General features: G+C 44.4%; 1 protein-coding gene across 3 annotated transcripts; it reads right to left on the reverse strand.

Moving 5' to 3' along the window:
• Positions 1-1,918: 1,918 nt before the first annotated feature.
• On the reverse strand, positions 1,919-22,070 carry TMBIM6 (transmembrane BAX inhibitor motif containing 6). Of its 3 annotated transcripts, none has more exons than XM_035002717.1 (10): positions 21,964-22,070; positions 11,688-11,775; positions 11,192-11,300; positions 8,648-8,768; positions 6,766-6,814; positions 6,560-6,657; positions 6,279-6,358; positions 5,879-5,979; positions 5,181-5,256; positions 1,919-3,967 (listed from the first exon to the last, which is right to left on the reverse strand). In XM_035002717.1, exons 2-10 carry the CDS (start codon positions 11,741-11,743, stop codon positions 3,944-3,946), a joined length of 714 nt encoding a protein of 237 aa, XP_034858608.1. In that variant the 5' UTR covers positions 11,744-11,775; positions 21,964-22,070; the 3' UTR covers positions 1,919-3,943. The 3 variants fall into 3 exon arrangements, with proteins under 3 accessions (XP_034858608.1, XP_034858609.1, XP_034858610.1); XM_035002718.1 differs by having other exon boundaries at positions 21,956-22,056; XM_035002719.1 differs by lacking the exon at positions 21,964-22,070 and adding an exon at positions 14,028-14,301.
• Positions 22,071-23,495: the final 1,425 nt, after the last annotated feature.

Below are 23,495 nucleotides of genomic sequence, written 5' to 3' on the forward strand. Positions count from 1 at the left end.
AAAAAAAAAAATAGCCAGTCCTGTTACTGTTTCCCCATTTCCCCTTCCCTCCCACTTCCCCCCAGTCTCCTTAAACTTTAAAATCCAGCAGAACCTAATGTTTTGTTGCTCCGGTACCTATCTTCACCTCACCGCCTGTCTCACTTTAACTCAATCTTGGAGATTCAGCTTTCTCAGGTGTCCTCTCCAAAACACTTTTTCCTGAACCGCCAGGCAGGAAATGTCTCCCACTGTTGTCTCATGGCCACCGTGCCTACACCCATGTAAGCACCTAACATCTCCACGCAGCTCTCTTGTGCTGTTCAGCTGTAAAGAGCCCAAAAGCGGTCATTGCCTTATCCAGCTTTACCCCCAATATGGAGTACATCGTCTGGTGCCTAGTGGATGCCCCCATCTGATCACCTGCTTAGGCAGGACACTCTCTTCCCAGTGCAGAAGTCCTTCCCCTTCTGCCCCCCACCAGTGCCTTCTTCACTGTACTTGAGGCCTGCACGTCTGCTAGGCATGGAAGGAGCTGCTGTGTGTTAATCTTCTGTTTAATCTCTATTTGGTGGGCTCACTGGGGAAGGACCAAAAGGGAGCTCACTCTCCTACTCGAGTTACTAAGATTGGGGATGGGGAAGATTTTGCCCAAACCACCTCACACTGCCTTCTCCACTCCAGCCAGCTGGAGCCCCAGCCAGGATGAAGGTGGGGATGGAAAGGATGATACCAACCAGGAGGCACCGACAGTGTAAAGTCACCCACACAGAGCAACAATGAACAGAAGCTCTGGAGACAGTGTGCCAGGATTTTTTGGACAGATTTGCCACCACCTGCTGGCATGACCTGGGAAGTTATTGATCATATGTAGTAAATACACCCCCTTCTTAGGCTATTGGGAGCATTAAACAAAACACAGAAAGCACCTTGCAGTGCCTGATTTATTGTGAGCACTATGTTGTACCTGGTAAGTGAAGGCCACTTCCCCCAAACAGAAGGGCTTTAGAGTTTCTGAGACTGGAGTTTTTCTTTTTTTATTTGCGAGAGAGAGAATGAGAGACAGAGAGCATGAGAGGGGGAGGGTCAGAGGGAGAAGCAGACTCCCCGCCGAGCAGGGAGCCCAATGCGGGACTCAATCCCGGGACTCCAGGATCATGACCTGAGCCGACGGCAGTCGCTTAACCAACTGAGCCACCCAGGCGCCCGAGACTGGAGTTTTTCAAAGTCAGCAAGAGAAAAAAGGTTGAGAAGAGAGTTTAAGGTACACTTTCCAAGTTGGGGAGAGTGGTTAAGGGATGGGGGTAGGTGGAATCCAAGAGGTCAACTGGGAGTAACCTGAACCAGTCAGGGTTAACAGTCAAATCCTAAGAGGAAGCTCTGTGTCTACAATAAACATGGCAACTAGAGGGCAAGCATGCTGAAATGGAATAACCTAATTATAATGCAAACTGGTTTATAATCTCATAATCTCTGAAGACAAGCATTTTTGTATTTTTCACTGATGATTCCTATCACCTAGAAGAGGGCCTGGCCACAGCAGGTGACCAAAAAGACTTGCAGAACGAGTAGAGTATGATGCCTTTCCCATTATGCATCCAAAATTCCAAAGCCTGGCTATCTCCTCTGGAACCGATGGCACATGCTGCTACCACAAAGTGCCTGAAGGCTGTGGGGTGGAGGGCGGGAGGACGGGAAAAGGCCTGGGCTCTATACCGCACACAGGAAATTCCCAAAAGTTGTGGCAAGCTGGGGCCAGAGTGGGAGGCCTACGAGGGGGTGGGGTGGGGGGGCTATTGCTTTCTGGTCACCAGTCTGCTAAGTATAGATCAGAATCTCAATCCTGTTCCACTCCCAGGCCCTACTTCTAAGGCAAGTCAGACAGTACCCAAGTCCATGTTCAGCTGTGGCCTTGAATTTAACACACACTTAGACCAGGAAAGGTTAAGGAATTTTCTTTATTTTTTACAAATTAAGACTATGGAGATTTCATATATTTCTGAATCAAAAACACCTCTGTCTTCACAGTATGAGTTAGAGAATGCAGCCTGAGCTGAAAACCAAGGAACTAGAAAAGAAAGTGATAATTACAGTGATTACTGTATTAAAAACCTGTTAGGCATTTTCTTTAAAAGTCGTTTTTTAGATCTTGTCATTCTTGGCACTGTTTCTAAAGAAAAACTCCTTTATCCCAAGCAAAAAAGCACAAGAGGTGGAGTTTGGCTTCAAGAGATGTAACTCAGGATTCTCAGGCCTTGGAGAGAATCAACAAATTTACAGAGAGGGCGACTGGGTGTTTAAGGGGAAGGAAGTCCCTTTATCCAAAGTTCTCAAGCCAGAGGCTGGAGGAAGCAGCTAGTCAGAGGGCAGCATCCTCTGCAGAAGCCAGCCATTCCGGGCAGCGCGCCACTCCAGGAATGCACAAACTCCCTGGGAACCGCTTCTCGGGCTAGCACGATGATACGGCGCGCTGCGAACCAGCAGCCGCTGGGTCAAGCCGTGTGCTGCTTGTGCATGGGAGAGCCAAAACTGGTATCCTCCTGGCAATGAGCTGTTGATGGCTCAGGCCCCTTCCACGGAAGCCCTGGGAACAGCTGGAGCTACAACTGCTCTCCAGGCTGCCTGCCCTTCTCCGCCAGTGCCCTGCGGCAGCGCCCTGCGAAAGCGCCGGCGATCCCCATGAGTGCTGGCCTCCCACACTCACCACCACCAAGCAAGCTGGAGGGAATCAGAGGTCTTGCAGGTTTGGTCACCTGGCCCTGGCTGGAAGGCTACAGATTTCTGGGAATAGGTGAAGAGACCAAAAACTAAAGTGCATCCGTAAAATGAACGTTTATCTACCGCCCCACATCTCCGGCCTGACCCTATTGGCGTCCAGGTGGGAGAAGACAGAAATGCACTGGACTGTTATGAATGCTGCCTCCCGAGTCATCACAACCCACTTCTGCCGCTCTCAACAAAGAACCATTCAGTTAGCAGCGTTCTTCTCCCCCCCTGCCCCAAACAGGTCCTCATCTGGGTCTGTCCAGCAGGATTAGTTTACGATTACCCCCTAAGATTACCCCCGGGCTCAACCATTCCCTTCCCTAGCCTTCCTCTCCTGGGATCTGCAATCGAAGCCAGGTGGGGGAGGAAACTCAGCAACTAAGGTGATAAAAAATAAAAATAAACACAGGGGAAGTTTGGGAATTCTATGCTCTCTCTTGCCATACATAACCAGCCTTTTCATAAATACCTGACAAGAATCGGTCTTTCCTTTGTGCTGAAATCCTCCCGCCCCATGGATGGAAAACCGGCAGATTCCCTGAGGGTCAGACCAGGGACAGGGAAAGGGAACACGTCAATCCACATTCCTTTTGGGACAGCAAGACAGAACGGTGTGTTTGCCAGACCAGCAGCGGCTTGGGCAGCTCAGAGGAAGCAAAGCATCCAACAGAAGAGGCTCTTCGTTTTCTTTGTAGGGGTTGACAGTAGCTCAGATGTAATGAGCCTGATTTACAACAGGACCACCAAACTCCTCTCCGATGGAAAGCACACTGCCCAGCCCCACAGGAACTGTGCACAAACCACACGACGCTGAGGAAAAGAGCCGAGGTAGCTCTACCCAACAGTTCAGGTGCACCTGGTGAAGCTCGGGTGGAAAGCGGACTCCTGGAGTTTGCTCTGCTTTGGGTCCCACTCCTCATCACGGTGACCGTCTGGCTGCCTGAGCGGAGGAAGAGGCTAGGGACGGGCTGGACAGAAAAGGGAGTGGGGAAGAACCCCAGGAATACGAAGCCAAACTCCAAACTATATTCTGCTAATCAGTTTTTTGATCAAAAAATTCAAAATAGAGAAAACCACAAAGTACAAAAGCTTTTCTGATGCTTTTCATTATCACAGAACACACCACCTGCAATGTGTGCGAAGAGGAAATGAGGGGTGGAGGGAGAGAGGCCAAAATGGGAAAGGCTGCATGGTCATTTCACTTCTTCTCTTTCTTCTTGTCCTAGAAATGGAGAAAAATTGCCCAATTAATTTTTCGCATCTCACATTCAAGCTCTAACTCTTGAATGAGCCAGTACCTGGCTGCCTTTGGTCAGGGACTGGAAGGGAACAGGATGATAAAGAGGAAGGAGAAATACTCCTTCAGTGCGGTAGGACCTGAATCTTAACCATCTTCCACTCATAGTCCCTCAAGTTGCTGACAGACCTGACAAGAATAAAGGTTAAGCAGTTGCTCCCACTTCCAGCCCAAGAGTGCCCAACTGGGCTGCCTGACCACTCCTGGCTTACTCATAACCCCCACAGCTCTAATCCTAACCCGTGAAGGCTGGAGAATGGTAGTCCACCCTAAAATAACTACACAAGAGGCCAAGACCAACTTTCCATTAGCCTGAGAAGCATAAATCCCGAGCACAAACCAACACCCAGAAATAATCTAGCCCAGTGAACTCTGCATTCCATCTTAGGCGGAAGCCCTGTGTATTAAACAGATGCAAGTTGAGTTGCTTTGGCTGAAACCTGCTTGGAGCTCCGTCTAGTCGCAGCACAGGGAAGACCGACAGCCACCAATCCCACCTCCTCACCGGCTTCCACCACCACCACACTGTCTCCTGTTCCCTAAGAAGGTCTATAAAAAACCCTCATGGTTTCATTTGTTCCCCTAATGCTGGAATGGACTATGTTAACCATATACAGAATGCTTCTCTGGAAACAAGACTAACAGACGTATAAAACCGGTCTACTTCTGACACATATTTGTAACAGCCAATATTAAACAAATCCCCTAGAATATCTTTCCCTGAGTCATAACTATCTTCACAGCCTTTAAATTCTTCACATAGTAGATTGTTTCCTGCTGCCACTTAAGCCCCCTTTCTCTTTTGATACTAATCTCAGTGATTTTTCTTTGCTGTTGGGTTTTTTTAAGTAATCTCTACACCCAACGTGGGGCTTGAATTTACAACCCTGAGATTAAAACTCACATGGTCCACCAACTGAACCAGCCAGGCACCCCTTGTTTTTTTTAAGGATTTTTTTTTTTTTTAACTTGTTCCTTTTTCTCCATGGGCTAAAAGACTTCTGGTTCACCTCTTACGCGGCAGCCTGCCTTACAGTTAACCTGGAGCTACACAGTGTGTCAGTTCTCAAATTTGAAGTCTACACATACGCTCAATTCAGGGGCCATTCTCTAATCCTCAGGGAGCAGGTGGACTAACCTTCTCATTCATAGCCAGGATCATCATGAGCTTTCTGAAGAGAGTAATGAAATCTAAGAAGAGGTCAACGCAGTGCCTGAAACAGAAGAACCAGATGACCAACTGGCACGTCCCACCTTCCTCTATCCACAGCCCACAGAGGGGCAAAGCACAAAAACCCCACACCCACCCCATGAGTGAGTTTCACCAACACTCCACCACCAAGTGTAACTCTGATGTCCGAGATCCTTTTCAAATCAACAAACCCATGCAGCACAGGAAGAAGAAAAACTGAGCTTTAGACTCTGCAGGGCCTGCATGTGAACCCCAGACTACCATTAACTAGTTAAGAGACTCTGAGATTACTGCATTTTTTCAAAAGTTATACATTAAAAAGAACATGTATCTTCATTATTAAAGGTTTAAAAATATAAAAATATAGAGTAAAAGGGGAAAGATTCCTTTCCCCCTCCATGCCTAGAGATAACCACTATTAAAAGTAAGGATAATTAAATGCGTATTATTAGTTCAACTTTAAAAAGAGCTGATGTCTTCCGGGAATCGAGGGAGCCTGCTACTTGGCGCAGAGCTCCAAAACCACGGGCACCCTACCACATACCCGAAGGCGGGCCAGAAAGCTCAGCCAGTGCCACCTAGGCCGCTCTCACCCCTCCCGACGGCCGCAGAAAGGGAGGCGTTCAAGACCAGTTTTCACTCACCAGATATAATCCTTATCTCCATTTTCAGCCTTTTCAATAATGAGTTGAGTATCAAAAAGGACAAAGCCACACATGACCACCAGCCCCACATACAGGTTTGCCTAACAGGAGAAGAATGAGATAAGGTTACCATGTGGGAGACGCCAGAGGGGAAAAACCAGTCGTGCCTCTTTTTGGCTCCTGGCTGTTCGAAAGTAAACAAATGCTAACCCTACTGGCAGGAACGTTCTTGGGAATGGAAGCCTATGGTAAAGACCACATTACTTCCCTAGGCACAACTCTGCACTGCCCAACAAGAGTGAGCATTCTGGAGGATTCTTAGTCTACCTTGCTTTAGGGTGAAGCAAGTACAAGAAGTGCAAGGCAAATGGCTGCTAGAAAGTTACATGCAAAGTCTCACCTGGAAAAGCCAAATGGATCCAAAGAAAAGGTTCCCCAGGGAAGACAAGAGCATCAGGCTCATGGCTGACATCAAGACACCTGTAAGAGATGACAAAAAGCCATCCTGAGAAAAGCCAAAATGAAGTAAGACAACCCCATTAAAGCCATCCTTACTTACCCCTACCCCCAAATTAAGGCTTTCAATTGCAACCTGACAATCACAAGAAGTTGGAAGGTAGGGAAAGAGTCCCAGTGCGAATTCTGGCTAAAGCGAGACTCTGTTTTCCAGTCCACACTTACCTCCCAGAAAGAGGTAGCTCCGGCGCCTGGCATACAGGGCACTCAGGGTGAAGCAGGTGAAGATCATTGCTGTGCCCATGAAGGCGGTGGGAAGAATGCTGTTAGAGGAAAAGACCATTAGACTGAGGGCTACAGTTCTGCAAATCTATATTTAGGAGGCATATTTGCAATGATAAAAAGACCTAAGATACTATTAAAATAGTTACCTGGGGTTGATAGCAATGCACAGCTCCAGAGCAGGGCCTAGGCCAACTCCTAGAAAACAAAAAGCCCCCGAACACAATATTACCATCAATTCCTGAAGAGGACCCTTGTCCAAAGCTGACCATCAAAAGCACAGGCAGGCCCATGATCCTAAAAAACCAAAACATGTGTACTAAAATAATTAAATCTCTCTCCTCTATCTGCCTTAACTGTTTACTGACTGAGTTATTTATTTATAGACAGAGCTACAAAACTGTTCTCTTAGATGAAAATCATGGATGGCCCAGGATGAAAACACATTAGGAAAAAGGAAGCAGGGGCGCCTGGGTGGCTTAGTCGTTAAGCGTCTGCCTTCGGCTCAGGTCCTAATCCCAGGGTCCTGGAATAGAGCCCCGCATCGGGCTCCCTGCTCGGCAGGAAGCCTGCTTCTCCCTCTCCTGTTCCCCCTGCTTGTGTTCCCTCTCTCGCTGTGTCTCTGTCAAATAAATAAATAAAATCTTTAAAAAAAAAAAAAAAAAAAGGAAGCAGGCATGTCAAACATTTTTGAGCAAAGCTATAAGGCTGCAATACTCCGAAGAGGAGGGATGTGAGACTATAATGTGGGCCAGGTCAGGAATTAGGATAGAAATATCAAGAGCAAACCAGTGCCTTGTGGCCAGCAACCTAGTCATGCAGGACTGACTCCCTTTGTGAAAAAGGCCAGACCAGTTCTGCAGGTGGACACTTGCCAAGAGGAGAATGCAGTGGCAGCCTGTTCCAGCCCCAACATTTCCTCTACTCTTGCTACTCTCTCTCCTCGTCTGGTAATTCTACCCCTTACTGCCTTCAAAAACTAGCTTTCCCTATTTTAAAATCTTAATCTCTAAATCCCTTCCTTTCTCCTACAACACTACATAGATTAGACACACTCAAAACAAGTTGTACTGGGGGGGGCGCCTGGGTGGCTCAGATGGTTAAGCGTCTGCCTTCGGCTCAGGTCATGATCCCAGGGTCCTGGGATCGAGTCCCGCATCGGGCTCCCTGCTCCTTGGGAGCCTGCTTCTCTCTCTCTCATGAATAAATAAATAAAATCTTTAAAAAAAAAAAAAAAAGTTGTACTGGGGCGCCTGGGTGGCTCAGTCGTTAAGTGTCTGCCTTCGGCTCAGGTCATGATCCCGGGGTCCTGGGATCGAGCCCCGCGTCGGGCTCCCTGCTCAGCGGGAAGCCTGCTTCTCCCTCTCCCACTCCCCCTGCTTGTGTTCCTTCTCACTGTGTCTCTCTCTGTCAAATAAATAAATAAAATCTTAAAAAAAAACAACAAAAAACAATTTGTACTAAGTCAAATGCTGCTTTGCAAGTATTTTTACTATGTAGCTTGAGTCCTGTTTCCCTTAATGATAATTCTAGAAGAGCTGTGCTTTTCATTCTTTCTTGAGAATCAGCAAAGTGCTCTGTTGGATGGATCTCAATGTATGGCTTTAATTAATTGTCCGCAAAGTTCAGAATAAATGGTCACAGGAGTGATAGTTGCCAGTGTAAGTTCAACTAAGTTAGAGTTTCAGGCCTAGTTTAGTCCCACGTCGACCATTAACAAGTTATGCTACCTAAGCTCTTGAACCGCATTCATTTAAGCACACAAATGCTTATTTTTGGATATAAAAGTAGAAGTCACAGTCACTAGTCCTAAAGAGCTAATCCTCTGGATGGGAAAGCAAGATGCACCTCTATGAAATAAAAAAGCAATACAAGGCAAAATATACTCAAATACAAGACTGAATAGTACAGTGTGCCAGTTGGGATGAACCACAATACATACAAACCTGGGGCCTTAGTCTACAGAGATACTAGATACAGTACCCCTAGTACCGCCTCTCCCACCCCAAATTAGCCTAGTTCCTAACATACCTGTAAGGAAAGCAAATCCAGCAAGAAGTCCCAGTCTTTTTTGCTCAGTTTCATGGCTATGAGGTGTAGTCATCAGCCAAATCATCAACCCCAGGGAGCCCAAGGCAGAGAGCAGGCCAGCCTGTCAGATCCAGAGTCAATAATGAAATACTTGAAAATACCGAATTTATTCTGTAGACCTATTCACCTGAACTTCCTAATATTTCCTTCTAACCTGGAGGCAGTGGAAAGGCAGAAGGGACTAAGGAGCGACTAGGAGCCGTGTAGGACAGGGCCAGGACCATGGTGGATGCTGGAGGCTCTTCTGACCCAGGCAGTCCATGAGCTACAAGTACCCAAGTCAAACTATGAGTCTTGCCCAAGAAACAGATCAGGGTGACAACTGCTTGAAGCACATTCCAATGTGCAGGACAAGTAAAAATGATCCCTTTTTGATCACTTTAAAACACACACACAAATATAGATACCCATACATCGAAAAAAGACTGAGAGGGTGCTACAGATTTAACGTTTATGCTCCCCCCAAACTCATGTTTAAATTTTAACCCCCAATGTGCTGATACTTCGAGGTTGGGGAGGGGGTGTCTTTGGAAGGTGGTTAGGTCATGAGGGTAGAGCCTTCATTAGTGCGCTTACAACAGAGATCCCAGAGAGCTCCCTCGCCCCTTCTATCATGTGAAGACATAGCGAGAGGATAGTCTTTACACAGGAAGCAGGCCCTCACCACGCAACGTATCTGCTGGTGCCACGATCTTGAACATCCAGCCTCCCAAACTGTGAGAAACATTTGCTGTTTAAGCTACTCAGTCTATGGTTTTCTGTTAGAGCAGCCTGAATGGACCGAGACAGAGTAACAATCAAAATGTTGTTATGTCCGGGTATTTTTAGTTTTTTCTCATGACTAGTCTGTTTTCCAAATTCTCTAAAATGAAAGTGCATTAGTTTTGTAAGAAGAAAAATATTCTTAAAAAAAAAAGCAAGTGGGAAAAGCTGCAGGCAATTAGAAAGAGAAGAAAATCATCAAGGAGATATGCAGACACTGAAGTTCCTTCCTTCCTTTAAAGGTATAGCTGATCCTTGTTTTTCTCATAGTTATGTTCTATAAAGTCACTGTGAATAATGAATTAATGAATACTGAACAACTGCTCCTGAGAAAAATAAAGGGTTAAATTCTCATGCACCTCTGGTTACATTTTCTTCAACCGAAAAATGTGTTTTACGTGTGTTTATGTTTAAGGACACTTTATTTGATATATATATTGTTGGTTCATTAACCTGGAACTCATGGTCAACACACTCTAACTCAAGTCTGAACAAAGCTTACCTAACAGACATATTTTCTCAGTAAGACACATCACAGTCTTAGTGTACTTTTTTTTTGCACTTAGGAACAGCAGACCGCACTCTAGCACTATGCCTGGGGTCCATTTTAAATATTGACATCACCACCAAAATCACAAAAATGCAAAAAATGTAGCACTACACAGACTATGAAAAAGACCCTTGTTTATAGTACAAGAGTTTGAAGCAAGGCAGTGTGGCGCCTTGTTCAACCTCAGCTGGAACACAGTGCCATGCATAACTCAAAAGTTTTTGCTGTTCTGCTTAGGACTGCGAATGTCTGCAAAAGCACCCTGAGTACTGATTTTAGGGTTACAAATACATTTTAGCAAGTAGGCAATTCATAAATATAGAATCCACGAATAATGAGGATAACTGCATTTTACTACATTGCTTAAAAAACAAAACAAAAACACCCACAACCAGAAACCAAAATGGCCACTCTTGCCTAGAAGGTGGAGTATGTTTTAGTCTCAACTCCAGGGATCAAAGTTTTATCCTCTGAGTATCTAGAATAATTTTTCACACAACCTCTGCCAGGAGATGCCTGAGCATAGGGACAGTTCTCAGTAGTTGCAAATGCCAACACAGACACACTCCCTACACTTACACTAAAAAGGACACTTGGAAAGCAAGTCTTGGTTAGTGAGAACTTCAAACTTTTTTGATTATTTGTCAACTGTCCCTTTTATTCCTACTGGCCAAACCCAAGGTCTCTTTCAACAGAGGAAAGTGAGTTGTTGAAGGTTTTCACGCAACCATGCAGATATAAATGCATCTGCGAATAAAATAGATCAAATCTTTGAAAGTCTCAACCCGCCTCTCCCGATTATCATACAATCAGTGTTCTATATCTAAGAACCCCACAGTCAAAAGCAAAAAAGAGAAAGAAGGCAGGAAAAGATAAAAAGGCTACTGTGCAAACCCCAGCACACACGCCATGCCATGACTCAGCGGGCTGGGGTCTTACACCATTCAGTGTCCAGGTTAAGACATTCTGTTTTCAGTACCTAGAGAGGACACAGCTGCCAGAAAACTTAAATAAGGTTCTGCATGTCCTTAGTTACCAGCCGGCTCTGGTGAGTTTAGATTGCAAACTACAGAAAAGGATTAAGGAGGGGTACAAGCTTGCACCACCCTGCTGAGCTGGTTTCTACCTACTGAAATCTGTGCCACAGCAACTAGGAGAGAAAGTGCTCTTACCTGAAGGAAATGAGTGACCACGTGGACATAGGCCCCCGCGGCCGCCACAAACATACAGAGAGCGAAACTGGCATAGACCTTCTTCAGGTGCTGCTGTGTTGAGGGGGTTCTGGGAAAGAACGTTAGTAACAGCCATTATTCTAGGACCAATTTCATTTCTAAGCTAACAATCATTTCCCTCTCTTCTTCCCAGGAAATATGTTTAAGTTATAAAAAAAAAAAAAGAATATTTTGAAAATAGATGAATTGAGAATCTTAAATGCTGGGGAGGAGCCAAAGGTCCCATATTATGAACAATCAATACCCAAACTAGAATAACTAAATGGTTTTTCAGTGACTACAGAGTAGCTCCTAGAATCTGGGTGCTTTTATCAGATCCTCTGGATTCTAGCGAAGTTAATATGCCAATTAATACATACAAAAGTTAATAAACTAGGAAAAGTAAGATATGAAAGGAAATGCAATAAGAAACTACAGTCAAGATCAAAATGCTTACATGTGGGAAAATTTTAAGAGTGCGTCAAAGTTGATCTTCCGATCAAATATGTTCATGATGCCAGAGTCTGTGGGACACAGTCTCCGCTCTGTAGAATCAAGGATAAAAAGAGGAAAGGTTATTTTACAGATACAAGGACATACAAAACAACATAAACAACTTTCTCATAAAAATAGCAACATACAAGTTGGAAAAACGAAAGTATCTAAAATCCCACTGTCCTAGCACAGCCATTTTCATTTCTATGCATTTCCTTCTAGGATACATTTGCAATCATACTCAACCATTTTAAAGGACACAGAGGAAATGAAGCCATCTTCTTCTCCCTAAACTATTTTGTTATTAGCATTTGATTTCTATTCTTTCAGAAAGTAATTTGTCCCTTTGATAGTTTCTTTGAGGGTGCCTGGGTGGCTCAGTCATTAAGCATCTGCCTTCAGCTCGGGTCATGATCCCAGGGTCCTGGGATCGAGTCCCACATCGGGCTCCTTGCTCAGCGGGGAGTCTGATTCTCCCTCTCCCTCCGCCCCTGCTTGTGTCCCCTCTCTTGCTGTGTCTCTCTGTCAAATAAATAAATAAAATCTTTAAAAAAAAAGGTAGTTTCTTTAAGAAATTACCAGTTAGCAATTAGTTAAAGGGATCCAGTCACTGGAACATAAAGCGATATTTATTTTTATTTTTTTGGGGGGGAGGGCGGGCAGAGGAAGAGGGAGAGTCTTAAGCAGGCTCTACACTGGGCCTCCACCCTAAGATCATGACCTGAGTCAAAATCAAGACTGGAACACTTAAGCACCCCTGCAATATAAAGCAATTTTATGTCATTGTATCAAGATGCTAGAGAATTCTCTCAGCAAAGGCATAGAACCTCAAAGAGGGAGGAATGGAGGGAGGAAGGAAGGAGATGGGCCTGGTACTAGGTCTTGAATTTTATTTATTATTATTTTTTAAAGATTTTATTTATTTGACAGAGAGCGAACAAGCAGGGGGAGCAGCAGAGGGAGAGGGAGAAGCAGGCTCCCCACCAAGCAAAGAGCACGATGTGGGGCTCAATCCCAGGACCCTGAGATCATGACCTGAGCCCAAGGCAGACGCTTAACTGACTGAGCCACCCGAGCCACCCAGGTGCCCCAGGCCTTGAATTTTAAATATATGCATGTAGAAACTTTCCATCCAATGCATGTTAAAACTGAACTGAAAGAGATTTACAATTTTAAAAAGAGAAAAGTTCCTCCATGAAAAAGGAATTTGTGCAGAAAGGATCTTTTTACATAATTTCAGAAATTTTCCTACAGAAGAGATGAAATAGTACAAAGAATTCCTATAAACCCTTTACCCAAATTTCCTAACTGTTAATATTTCACCATATCTGCTTTATCCCCTCTCTATATAGCAGTATATAGAGACTTTAAAATTTTTTCCCCCAACCATGAAGGCACAAAAATGTTTTTTCCCCCAACCATGCAGGCACCCCTAAATACTTGTGTGTACATCTGAAAACAATAATCAAAACCAGGAAATTAACACTGACACAATACTATTATCTGATCTACAGACCTTATTCAGATCTTGCCAACTGTCCCAATTATGTCACAGAAAGACATTTTTTTTTAAAGATTTTTTATTTATTTATTTGAGCGAGAGAGAATGAGAGAGAGAGCACATGAGAGGGGGGAGGGTCAGAGGGAGAAGCAGACTCCCCGCTGAGCAGAGAGCCCGATGCGGGACTCAATCCAGGGACTCCGGGATCATGACCTGAGCCGAAGGCAGTCGCTCAACCAACTGAGCCACCCAGGCACCCAGAAAGGACATTTTTAATTGAACTGTACCCAGGTTATATGCCATCAATACCATCAAGTTTGGCTCTTAAATTTTGTTCCCTCTTCTATTTCACATGCAATCCTAAATAAACACATTCAATCTACAGGGCTTAAAAAAAAATCTAATAAAGAATTTTCATCTTTCTAAGTATCAATCTTCCACAATCATCCAGATTCTTATTAGACCCATAATGCCTATTCATTTCACACTGACCAAAAAACGGGAATGGGGTGGTATTAAAACACAAAGCTAAGCAGTTTGAAAAACAAGCCAACTAGTCACGCCTATTCTAATGAGCACCTAGCCCCAATACTCAGCAAAACCAGTCTGGGCAATAAAAGTTACAATCCCAAACTGACTCCTGAGAAATCCTGGGCCAGTGGAAAGATGCCATTCTTCTAGTTCACATGCATCATTACCATTTGTTTCCTGAGTCTCACTCTCTCACAAGTGCAACAATTACAATGGCTAGCTTGCTCTCTCTTGATTTCCTCTTTCCTTTCTCACCAACATCCTACTCACCTCAATTTTTTTGTTAGTTCTGTTCTTAAGGATGGATACAGTGAGAAGCTGAGGAACCTACTAAAGCTGCTGCTCACAGCTCTAAGTCCCGGGGCTCTGGGCCTTCTTGGTCTAGATGGTGCAATTATTGCAGGCTGTTGCAGGACCGACCACAGCCTTTCATAACCATGATGAACTCACATCCTCTAGAGAGCACACTCACAGGATGGCAGAATCCAGCACCTGGAAAGTGTCTTTGTTTAAGTCTTCCATTAACACCCTTAATGACATCCCCAGATAGAACTTGCAATAGTTCTGAAGCAACCTTCAGAGCCAAATTTCTCAGTATTCACAACAACAACACTGAAGTACCTCTTGCTTCCAATTTCAAGAGTTAAAAAAAGGAAGGGTGGGGGTGGTGAATGGGCATCGCAGTGTAAATCCTCAAATACCCAGGGGATTGTTAGTCAGAAAGGGGCAACACCCTGTAACCAGAACCCACTAAGTGAAACAGTGGGAGGGGATAATGGCAGAAACTCCTCTTTCCCAGTTTGCTCTTTGACATTTCCCGGGGGGTGCTGACTGCCTCTTAAAACTGCAGATGGAAAAACCAAAATTATCAAAAGTTGTGAGGACAGGGAGGGAGTATTTCTCCATGATTTAATAGTGCCTTGTGGTTTAAAATAAGTAAAAAATAAATTAAATAAGACCAGTTTTCTAACACCAGTACTTTTTCTAAAATTTAAATGAGATATGTAAGTACCAAATTTTCTAGATACAAAGGCACACAGCAGTTTTTTTGAGAGAGAGTGTGCGCATACATACACACACAAGTGGGGGGGGGGTTCCAGAGGGAGAGAGAATCTTAAGCAGGCTCCACGCTCAGTGTGGAGCCTGATGCAGGGATCGATCCCACAACCCTGAGATCATGATCTGAGCCAAAATCAAGAGTCTGATGCTTAACTGACTGAGCCACCCAGGCGCCCCAAGACACACAGCAATTTTAATAATAGCTTTGTAGGGAAAAAACACAATGAAGTATACATTTAATAAATGACATGATATGTATAGGACATAATTTATTTCAGAACTGTTAAAACGTAAGGAGGAAAAAGTTAGGTCTTAGAATCAAGGAAATATGATAGTTTGCTCTAGGTCTGTTCCAAACAGACAAGAACTAATGTAGACATAAGTAAAGAGTTAAAACGATTCTTACAAGTTTTGCCAGAGGGATTAAGCTAAGTAAGTTTCTAACTTACCCTCAAACTACTTGTATTCAGAAGCTGCAGAGAAAACATATCTACATTTCAATGTCTATATGCAAACTCAGCTGAACAAGATTCAATTGCATTCATAACTCAAAAATAGCAGCTCCCAGGGCGCCTGGGTGGCTCAGTCAGTTGGGCGTCCAATTCATGATTATGGCTCAGGTCATGATCTCAGCGTCCTGATATGGAGTCCAGGTCAGCTCTGAGCTCAGCAGGGAGTCTGCTTAAGAGTCTCTCCCTCTGTCCCTCCCCCCCAACTCCTGCACTCTCTCTCAAACAAATAAATCTTTAAAAAATAGCAGCTGCCATACCAAAAGTATTTTCAGTCCCAGGGAACAGTTAGCTCTAACAGAGTCTGAAGTATTCAAAACCATTAACTAAGTAACTCAGCTAACATTTCAAAAAGGCCCCACAGTTAAATGAAAATCTTTGTTTTAAAAACAGGACATTAGGGACGCCTGGGTGGCTCAATCGGCTGGGCGTCTCCCTTCCGCCCGGGTCATGATCCCAGGGTCCTGGGATAGAGTCCCACATCGGGCTCCTTGGGGAGCCCGCTTCTCCCTCTGCCTGCCACTCCCCCTGCTTGTGCTCACTCTCTCTGGCAAATAAATAAAATCTTCAAAATAAAAAAAAAAAAGGACATTAAAATGACAAGTTTTATGCTCTGTATATTTTACCGCAACAAAGGAAACAAGTATATTACAAGTTGCTCAAAAATTATTTAATACAGTAGTTCCCCCAACACACATCAGCCCATTACGATATCCATACCAGCACTGGTCTGTCTCAAACTAGACACCAACTCATACAAAAATCTAGAAATTGCATCCTCTCTCCCACCCCACCCCCCAGTTCTAAATGTAAAACAGGGAAGTGGGATTATTTATTTAGAATACAATGTAGACTGTGCCTCCTAGACTCATGAGAAATTTGTCTGCATCGCATTAAGTAAATGTTCAGACGTTAATCATAATCAAATTCCTTTAATTTGGATCAGAGCTTCACTTAATGCCTTCATCCTTAGGAGAGCAGGAATACCAAACTTGACAGATATTCTCATCAACTAACATCTATGTCTTAGGTCTTGTTAAATCTCGTTTTGTTCTAGGTATCTTCCTTACCCTTGCCCTAAAATAATCATCATCAGGGGCCAAGCCGTGAAAACAACAACAACAAAAATTCTCTACATTCTTATTTCAATACCTATTAAGTATAGTCCATATGAAATACGGCTAAGTGGCCAAAAGCTATGCAAAACAGAAACAATCACAAATTTTTTAAAAATCCTTGCCTTTGAAAGATAAAAGCCCGCTGACTACTGGGCAGAAGGCTGCCTTAATATTTACAATTTAACAACAAAACCAGCAATTCAGGGGCACCTGGGTGGTTCATTCGGTACAGCATCCAACTCTTGATCTCAGGGTCATGAGGTCAAGCCCCACATTGGGTGTGGAGCCTACTTTAAGTATTTTTTAAAATAGAGCAAGTCAAAGAAACATTATTCACACATTTAATTACACATTTAGTTGTGAATTATATGGTTCCTCATTGTTGTTGTAATTCGACCATTCTGAGTCCCCTTCCCACATATCCTGATGGAACCAACTGACACTTAAGAAAAACCCCATGTGGTTAAAAAACTGGAGTGGGGGGGGTAGCAGAATTGTATTTTTTTAGTAGTTCTTCCTATCGAATAGCTTTCAGACTCTGTATAACCATGTTATCTGTTAAGAGCTTGGCTTGCTGCACTTGAATCCTGATATTGCCTTAGCTATGTAACACACAGCAAGTTTCTGGCACTTGAACCTCACTGTGCTTTAGTTTCCTCATTTGTATATAGTAATATATAATAATATCTATTTCACAGGGTTGAGGATTATGTGAGATAATACAAATAAAGTGCTTAGAATAGTGCCCCATACAGGAATGCCTGGGTGGCTCAGCTAGTTAAGCATCTGACTCTTGATTTGGGCTCAGGTCATGATCTCAGGATCATGGGATCGAGCCCCGTGTCAGGCTGTGCCAGGTGTGGAACCTGCTTAAGATTTTCTCTCTCCCTCGCTCTCCCTCTGCCTCTCTTCCCCCCACCTATTCTCTCATGCATGCATGCTCTCTCTCCAAAAGAAAGAACAGTGCTTCATACATAAGACTGGCTCCATGTTAGCCATTGTTTTTACCAGTGTAAATACTCATTACTCTCATGTCCTCAGTGCATTATTTCCCCCTAGTTTTATAAAATATTTATTGCAGGTCTAATCTACATATGCCCTGTAAATTAATTCTTTAAATATTATTTAACCACAGTTAACTATATCCTGAAGACTTAATATTTACCCACATGAATAAAATTAAATTGGGGGAAGAGGGAAGAGTCTAAGAAAATTATAAACTGGAATTTAAAGGAATTTGATAAATCTTATTACCGGCTAAAATTACTTTTGTGCAAATGGCAGGCCTCTCCTTGGGCACATTTACACTGTACCTCCTGTCCCACAGGGCCACAAGGCGTTTTGAGACAGCCTAATAACCACTAAGCGATAATCCGATGTGGCAGAGAATTTGATGAAGTAAATGGTCATTAGCTTGATGCCTTCCTTGTCATCCCTAGAAGGTAGGTCAGTTTGGTTTCAGGAAGTCCAAAGAACTGTTTCGACAGGCCTGGGCTCTGGTGGTCCTAGATTTGAACCCTAGATGTCCCAGCCCCTCCCTTAACTTGGTCCCAAATTCCTGGCTAGCGAGATTAGCTAGCTAACATCGGATCCGGTCTCGCTAGGGTGCTGCTTCAGAACCCAGCTAGTAACTGGAGATGGAATGCCTACTGCCTTCAATAAATGATTTTTTGAACTTTCACACTACTGAACCTCTCTCTGTAACCACAAGTGTTTGACAGACTGGATCAGAAAGAGGCCCCAATGTCCTAAATACATACTCATTTTCCAGTGTAAACCAGTAATCCCTTCCCAATAACAACATATTTAGCCCAAATTAAAGCAGGCATAAATGAGGACAAACTTTTTAAGTGTTTTGGATTCCAGTTAATTGTGTCGGAACTTCTTGCATAGATGGCTGTAAGCACCGTAAGAGCAGAGCTTGCATGTGATTCAGCTTTCTGTTCCCCCATATTTACGTACAACCAGGAGTCCCCAGAGCAAATGCAGACCCCATTATCTAATGAGGAGTGTCGCAACCTCAAATCAACACTCCCCAGGTGGCTCAAAGGGGAACCTACCCTGAGGACTAACTCGAGTGGCCCGAAAAGCCAATCTCTAGTTTTCCTCTCCTTGGTTTGAACACCGTCTTTGGAAAACAAAAATGTGTTTAATACAAAAGCTACTTCATGAAGCTTGGTTAGAACTCGGGGGGCGGGGGGGGGGGGCGGCGTGGGATGCCTGGGTGGCCCAGTCAGTTAAGTGTCTGCCTTCAGCTCAGGTCATGATCTCAGGGTCCTGGGATCGAGTCCCACATTAGGCTCCCTGCTTAGCGGGGAGTCTGTTTCTCCCTCTCCTTCTGTGTGTGTGCGCTCTCGCGCTCTCTCAAATAAATAAATCTTAAAAAAAAGAAGAAGAAAAAAAACTCTGGGGGAACAAAACAGGGTAAAGTGGAAGACCTTTCTAACAGCTTCTACAGTCAAGTCAAAGTGGCAAAGGAAAATTTAGCAGACAGAACATCAAGAGAATATTCAGTATTTTCCCAAAGGAGATTAATACCCTTGGGTAGTTTATGAAATAAAGTGAAACTTCAGGCCAGCAGTAGTACCTTCTATAATACGACTACATTTATATAAAACTTTACAACTTTAAAGTGCTTTTATATACGTTATCTCCTTTGACCTTCACACCAATCCATAAAGAAAGGGCAAAAATGATTAATCTCACTTTAAAAAGAAAGGGCAAAAATTATTAATCTCACTTTAAAAAGAAAGCTTAAAAAGGCAGCGTTAATAGTGGCAGGAGCACTGGCTTTGGAGTCACAAATCCTGCCATTTTCTACCATGTAACTTTGGGAAAATCATCTAGGCTTCCTTATCTGTAAGATAAGGATGATTAAATAACACCTGGGCTACCAAGCTTACTGAATGCCAGTAAAAAAAAATCTGTGGGGGGCGCCTGGGTGGCTCAGTTGGTTAAGCGACTGCCTTCGGCTCAGGTCATGATCCTGGAGACCCGGATCGAGTCCCGCATCGGGCTCCCTGCTCGGCAGGGAGTCTGCTTCTCCCACTGACCTTCCCCCCTCTCATGCTCTAATAAATAAATAAAATCTTAAAAAAAAAAAAAATCTGGGCGCATGGGTGGCTCAGATGGTTAAGCGTCTGCCTTCGGCTCAGGTCGTGATCCCGGAGTCCTGGGATAGAGTCCCGCATCGGGCTCCCTGCTCCTTGGGAGCCTGCTTCTCCCTCTGCCTCTCTCTCTCTCTCTCATGAATAAATAAATAAAATCTTAAAAAAAAAAAAAAATCTGTGGGACACAGATAAAAAGTACAGTACAGCGGAATGTAGTCAGTGACACTGTTAATAGTGCTGTATCGTGAGATGGCAGCTACACTTGCGGTGAGCATAATGTATGGACCTGAATCACTATGTTGCACACTTGAAGTAATGGAACATTTTGTGTCAACTATACTTCAATTAAAAGAAAAAAAAAAAAGAGGAAGAATGAAAACCTGTGTGAAATCATTGTAAAGTGCTAAAAGGACATTAGTATTGACCTGACCAACACCACAAAGTTAAATAGTAGAGCCAGAACATAAGTAGGCCTTATGACCTCTAATGCCTGGTGCTTTTCCTACTATTACAGCCTACAGTAGAAAAGCAAGTTTTCATTAAGACAGTTCCAGCCATAGGCCAAGAGAAACTTAAAAAATATTAACACATGTTGATTCCTATTACACTTCTCTATTTTTCAGCACTTCTACAATAAGGATGAACTATATGCATAACCAGGAAAAAAATTAGAATGCTGACTAAATATCTGGATTAATTTCACCTTTCCTATTCTTAGGAGAGTAAGACTTCAGTCACACCAATAGTGGGGAAGGGAGAGACGGGAAGAAAGAGGGTTCACTAAGCCATGTTTCCACAAGATGAATAATGGAAGAAGGAAACTCTAAATACAAATTACAGAGAGTGTTTCTCAAGGATTTAACCCTTCTGTCCCTATTGGAAGAAAATGGTAGAAAACCTAAGTATCAACATATTCTTGAAGCCAGAACAAAAAATATTAGACAACAGAAATAAGCCACCAAAGAGAGTAAACCTAATAATTACAGAAATAAGTGTATTTGTAGAAGCCATAATAACTTGGTTATACAACGTGAATAATCTCTCTTGAACTGAATTCTTAAACTACACATTCAACCAAAAGATAAACTAAAACTAGGGGCACCTGGGTGGCTCAGTTGTTAAGCGTCTGCCTTCGGCTCAGGTCATGATCCCAGGGTCCTGGGATCGAGTCCCACATCGAGCCCACTTCTCCCTCTCCCACTCCCCCCCCCTGCTCGTGTTCCTGCTCTATGTCTCTCTCTGTCAAATAAATAAATAAAATCTTTAAAAAAAAAAAAAGATAAACTAAAACTAAGTATTAATAAATAACTAGAAAAGTCTATTCGCCATTAACTTTTAACCTTAAAATCTTTGTGTTTCAGGCACAGTCAGCTCTTCTACTGAGTTACACATTCACAAGTTAACTATTGCTAGAACAGTCTCAAGTTCAGAGAGGTTTTTGTTATTGTTGTTTGGTCAATGAAAGGCTGGTGGGGTAGGCAATGCAGTCTGGGCTGGTCCTGAGTAACAATTCCGCACTTAATAAATATACAAAAATACCAAAGCCTACTTACTACCATAGCTCCAGCAAGCAGATCCAAGAAAAAAAACAACCGCCCAACGACGCCTTTCCTGCGCGGGCTTTGAGAAAGACGCCCACAAGGCTCAGGACCAAGCAAAGCCAAGGCCACCTCACCTGTCCAAAGGTAATCAATCAGACCCGAACGGGGCTGGAAACCCAGGAAGGATCTTCTCACCTTCCGCCTCTGCTTTCGGCTTCCAAGGAACTAAGGAGGTTCGCGTGTCACAGAGGAGTGTGACATCACCCGCCTGGCCATGACAGGGCAGCCTGCCTGACCAGGCCCTTTGTCGAGTCCTGGCCCTCGCTGCTCACCCAGAAGGGGCCCAGCAGAGGGCCCAAAGCAGAGAAACAAGCAGTCGGGTGAAGCGGGGGTGATCACAAACCCGTGAGGTTTCGCTTTCATTAGCCTCGGAAGGAAGGGGTGGGGGACGTGGCCTGAATTTAAGTAGTCAAGGCTGTGCCAAAGTGCCCCTGCGCCTGCTCTTGGCGGGGTGAAAAGGAGAAGGAACGCAGAGTGGGAGGAAGGAAGAAAGAGGGACTAAAAAAGACCCTTCAACAGCAATCGCGCGCAGAACGGGAGCCTCGACGCCCCCCAAAACGCAGCAGACGCTCCCCAGCCCCTCCCCCGCTCCGGAACGTTTGCGCATGCGCGGTACTAGTTCCCGAGCTTCCCCCCACCACCCCCGCGCAGCTTTCCGAGTCCCGTCGCGGAAGAGGGCCCCATTCCCCGAAGGTGCAGTCTGTCCGAAAACCGAGACTATTCCCACTCCTGCTCAGACAATAATTGCCAACCCCATTTCCATTTCTCACTCCCGGCTTACAGTCCCAGCTTCAGACGTACGTTTTTACCGGCCTCCCAGGAGCCTGCACAGTTCTTCTAACACCGGATGTGCCTCTGACTCTCCCAGTGTCTGCTCCAGACTTTTTACCCGAGCGTCTGCCCCTCGAGGGAAGCTCCGCCCCTGCGGTCCGCTTAAGGCCAGTCCTCATTGGCCCCTGGCTGGACCTCTGCCTTCCCATTGGCTTTACGTGCGTAAACAACGGCTGCTTACTTCAGAGCCATTCGCTAATGCCCTTGTCGATCAAGACGCTGGCCGCCAACCGGCGTCGTAGAAACGGTCTCCGCCTCTTCCCCATAGTTAGGTAGGACCGCGGTCTAAAGCCGCCCCTAGTGGAGAAAGTGAAGAGGGACAGGCCCCACCCAAGATACCTGGCATGTCACCGAGCCCCGCGACGCGTGGTGGGATAGCGCAGCAAAGTCCCGGGATTCTGGTTTTAGGCTTCTCATGGAATGTTAAAGGGAGAAAGAGATTCAGATAACACGTAAAAAAGGGCTCTCATAGGGGGCAGTCTACCATGAATCGAGTGGGACGTAGGCTGCCGAGCACTTTTGAAGGCTCAGCGAATTGTCCAGGAATTCGAGGAGGACGCAGCCGCCCCAGTCCGGCATCGGAAGCACCGACGCGCTCTAGCCCAAGTGGTGGTCCTGGGGCCGCGTGCGAGACTGGGGGGCTTCCAGGATCACCTTCCCTGCTTGGTGGAGACAGGCGACAACTTCATAGTCACTTCTGCCTGTGGAGTGGGGTGGATGGGAGAGGGAACGAGGGCGGCGACCTGGCAGAGCTGCCCAGGCAGCCCCGAAAGAAACGAAACCAAGGGAGATCGAAGGGCTGGAGCTCCCCATGAGCTTGCCCGGGGCAAGAAGCACCACCCGTGCGAGAACTTAGAGAAAGGAGTTGTGAAGCCGATTAAAAAAAAAAAAAAGTTCCTGTACTATCAATGTTTTAAATTACTTTTTTACTAATTTATCTAATATCTCTATAAAAATAGTACAAAATTGACATATGAAGAGGCAAAGAGTATGCAGACAAAAAATGTAGAAAAAAAGAGCTTATAGTGGTTGCCAGGTAAAAACGTTTTTGTGTTTCGTTTTGTTTGTTCTGGATTGTGTGATGTTTTTCGTTTTGTCAGCATTTTAAAATAGGCAGTGGTTTCTCTTTCTCATTCTAGATAAATATTGACTATTATATAATTTTATATTCTGTTTCTTAAATACAGCCCCCTAATTGTATGTTTTTTAGACTGCAGAGAATATAGATTCACCCCTGCCTCTCATTTTATAGATGAGGAAACAGGCCCCTGACAGAAAAGGTTCTGGCAAAGTAAGGGAAGAAACGTAGATTAAGCATTGGATGAGTGGGGATGAGATCAGAATCTGTCCTTCTAGAAGGATAGAACAGTTATCCTTTCAGTAAAGAATACAGATGTGCAGGGTATGATTCTCAGTACCCAAACTCAGGTATGCAATAAATATAATTTTACTTTCTACAGTACAACCTAATATTTACTCTGAAACTCATTCCATCAGAGTGGGTGAAAAT

The sequence above is a fragment of the Mirounga leonina genome, unplaced genomic scaffold (genome assembly GCF_011800145.1).
Source record: "Mirounga leonina isolate KUSES-001 unplaced genomic scaffold, KU_Mleo_1.0 Mir_126, whole genome shotgun sequence".
Taxonomy (NCBI): domain Eukaryota; kingdom Metazoa; phylum Chordata; class Mammalia; order Carnivora; family Phocidae; genus Mirounga; species Mirounga leonina.